Source organism: Capsella rubella, unplaced genomic scaffold (genome assembly GCF_000375325.1).
Source record: "Capsella rubella cultivar Monte Gargano unplaced genomic scaffold, Caprub1_0 scaffold_2, whole genome shotgun sequence".
NCBI lineage: Eukaryota > Viridiplantae > Streptophyta > Magnoliopsida > Brassicales > Brassicaceae > Capsella > Capsella rubella.
Window position 1 is genome coordinate 4,850,033 of NW_006238922.1, and position 3,326 is coordinate 4,853,358.

General features: G+C 28.4%; 1 protein-coding gene across 1 annotated transcript; it reads right to left on the reverse strand.

The window, feature by feature from the left end:
* Positions 1 to 2,772: 2,772 nt before the first annotated feature.
* Positions 2,773 to 3,120, reverse strand: LOC17894544. Its single transcript, XM_006301240.1, has one exon. The coding sequence runs from the start codon at positions 3,118 to 3,120 to the stop codon at positions 2,773 to 2,775; it is 348 nt and encodes a 115-aa protein (XP_006301302.1).
* Between the last annotated feature and the right edge of the window lie 206 nt (positions 3,121 to 3,326).

The following is a 3,326-nucleotide window of genomic DNA, read 5'->3' on the forward strand; positions in this document are numbered from 1 at the left end:
GTTTCATGGGCAATCAAACTAGGTCTGTCGGCAATATATTTTATAAGTGTATCGTGACACAATTTTCCTTCTTTGACGGGATCGCTGCAACAAAGATCAGAGAGTGTTCCATTTCCGAAGACAACCGCGATTATATTCAACGCACACTTAGGAGTGATTTTCACAAGACAAGTATCCCATAATGTTTTTACTTCCCCTTCATCGACTGAAAAAACCGGAACAAACGCACACACCAAAGCTACAACAATGAATAGCAAAGAAACCTGAGCGCTAAATTTAGACATATTTTTGTTTCCTAAAATTAGCTTGCTTGAGTTTTCGTTTTTTGTATCGAAAAATGTATTGTATCTCTTCTTAAAATTAAGTTAGGCTAGCTCTTTATAGATCATTGAAAACTTAACGTAACCAAAACAAAAAAAAAACTACAACGTTAGCGCAATAAATTTATGACATTAAAATGTTTTTTCAAATAAATATATCACAAACGTCAAACTTAATAGTTTTTAAAATATTTGAATTTTTAAAGAAAAATATCAATGTAACTTCGGATACCAGTTTCAATAAAAATTATTGGTGATACTATGGCATTTTGAAATGCTACAACAATTTCTTGAATATGTGGTTCAAATTTGACTTGCATAGGGTTCTACGGAAAAAACAAAAGTTATATAATTTAGATCCATTTATATTTTGAATTATCTTAATTTTAAAAATCACAGTCTCTCCCTTTTCTAATTATATGTGTTTAGTCTTTTTAAAACAAATGATATATTGTGTTTTTCTCGGTTTTAAATCTTTATTTTCTCTTTCATGTTATAAATTTTATTGAGAAAAATTATTTTCAACAGTATTTTAGTACATTATAGAGTCTTTACAGGTTTTAAGTTGTTTTGGAATAAAACGAGCCGTTTGGGATGCAGAAACACATTTAGAGTTGTAGATTCATCTAGAAGTGTCAGATGTTTGGGATCATATGGACTATTTTTCAACCGTTAGATCTTTCTCAAATTTTGACACAGGATGGAGACTGATGTTAGCTTGCATTTTCAATTTACTTTTAGACTTCTAACGGTTAATTTAAGAGTTATACTAGATTTACTGCAGACAGGTAAATCTGACGAGCAGTTGAAGCAGATGCAGAACTAAAAGCTGAGAGTGTCAGACCGGTTGATCTGTATATGGACTGATCGATCCCTTACCTCGCATGCATTATCTGGCCCATGTTTGATCTGAAACACTATAGAACCGACCCAACTCGTCTCCTATTTTTTTTATACCCTAGGCGACTATTTAGTAGCTATCTTTCATAATTTCAGTTCTAAACATTGCTCTTTGCTTTCTAAATAATTTGGAGAAAATAATTCATCCTCTTGACACTTGGAGAAGATTTCTAAACCCTTTCTTATTATTTAAGCAATTTCATAATGTTTTCTTTCATATATATTTGCTTTTATTAAATTGCTATGTGTGAGTAGTTCTTCGATTGGGGTTTAGGGGTCTAAGTAGAATATTCAATAAATTAGTGGATTGATCTCTTCAATGGATTCTATGGTTCTTCTATTTACATGTTTTCAATGCTAGAAAAGGATTGATTATCCTGTTTTAAAAATTCTTTAGAGTACCTTTGCTCCATGTGATTGATCCCGCATATAGTTCCTTTCGGTTAAGTTACCGGGTTAAAAACTCGACCAATCAATATATCTAATATTTTACATTATTAATAATCGAGAAGACTGATAAATAATTCTGAACTTAATTTATCATAAAACATTTATGAATGTATACAATTATATAGGTCAATTGAACTCTTAAATAATATCAGATTCAATATCAAATGAAATAATTTTGAAAACCACTAAATAACCAATTGAAGAATTGTGAATATATAAGGTTTAATCCAAAAATATCATGTCAAGTTTCACAGAATATAATAAATAATTTATCAAAAAAAAGAGAGAGTAAAATATTAATATCTTCAAAACAAAGCGATCTTGATGCATATTGAAAAACTTGGTGATTACAGGCTCAATGTATTGATGCCATAAAGTAATGTAAAATCAAAATTTTCTATCTATAAATTTAATTAATATATGAGCAAATTGATAAATTAGAAAGGAAAGCAATTAAACTAAATAATGTTTATGACAAATTATTTGATATGATCATAACATGCAATTTTCTAGATCCATAAGAAGTTATCGCTTTTAAAAATATTTAATAATAATAAAGAATTCAATCTATGTCATATATATATATATATATATATATATATATTTGTCTTGCCCTTTGAAATTTCTTTTTTCCTGTCTAGTTTAGGTTTATAACTTTTGGTAGATAATTTGAAACAATCTTTAGGTATTGGTATGAAGCTTTGATTTAAAGGTATTGAGCTAAACAATGAAGTCAATGGTTATAGTTTATTTACATTTCCAAAAAAACTTATAAATATGAAAAATGGGTATTTCAATTTTAAGAACAAGAAATCATAGAAAACATTGTTGAATTATACAAAATAAAAATACTTTTAAAATCAATATATATATTACATTTTAAATCATTCAACATTAACATGTTGCGCTTAATTTGTATTTTGAAAATCATTTTCATAATCTAATTGTAAGAAACTTAAAGGTATATATTTGCCCAATAATTCATTTGCTATTATTGCTTTAAATCTTTTTAAAAGAAAAGATAAATATTACAGGTAAAAGAAATTTGAACAACAAAGAAATATCAATTTAATTGGTCCAAATAGTATAAGCAATACATATTTTAAAGAGTTTTAGAGATTGAGACACAATGATTCCATACTTCATCTCTCTTCTTAAGATATTCTGTTTCATGGGCAATCAAACTAGGTCTGTCGGCAATATATTTTATAAGTGTATCGTGACACAATTTTCCTTCTTTGACGAGATCGCTGCAACAAAGATCAGAGAGTGTTCCATTTCCGAAGACAACCGCGATTATATTCAACGCACACTTAGGAGTGATTTTCACTAGACAAGTATCCCATAATGTTTTTACTTCCCCTTCATCGACTGATAAAACAGGAACAAACGCACACACCAAAGCTACAACAATGAATAGCAAAGAAACCTGAGCGCTAAATTTAGACATATTTTTGTTTCCTAAAATTAGCTTGCTTGAGTTTTCCTTTTTCGTAACGAACAGTGTATTGTATTTCTTATTAAAATTAAGTTAGGTTAGCTATTTATAGATCATTGAAAACTTAACGTAACCAAAACCAAAAACAAAAACTACAACGTTAGCGCAATAAATTTATGACATTAAAATGTTTTTTCAAATAAATATATCACAAACGT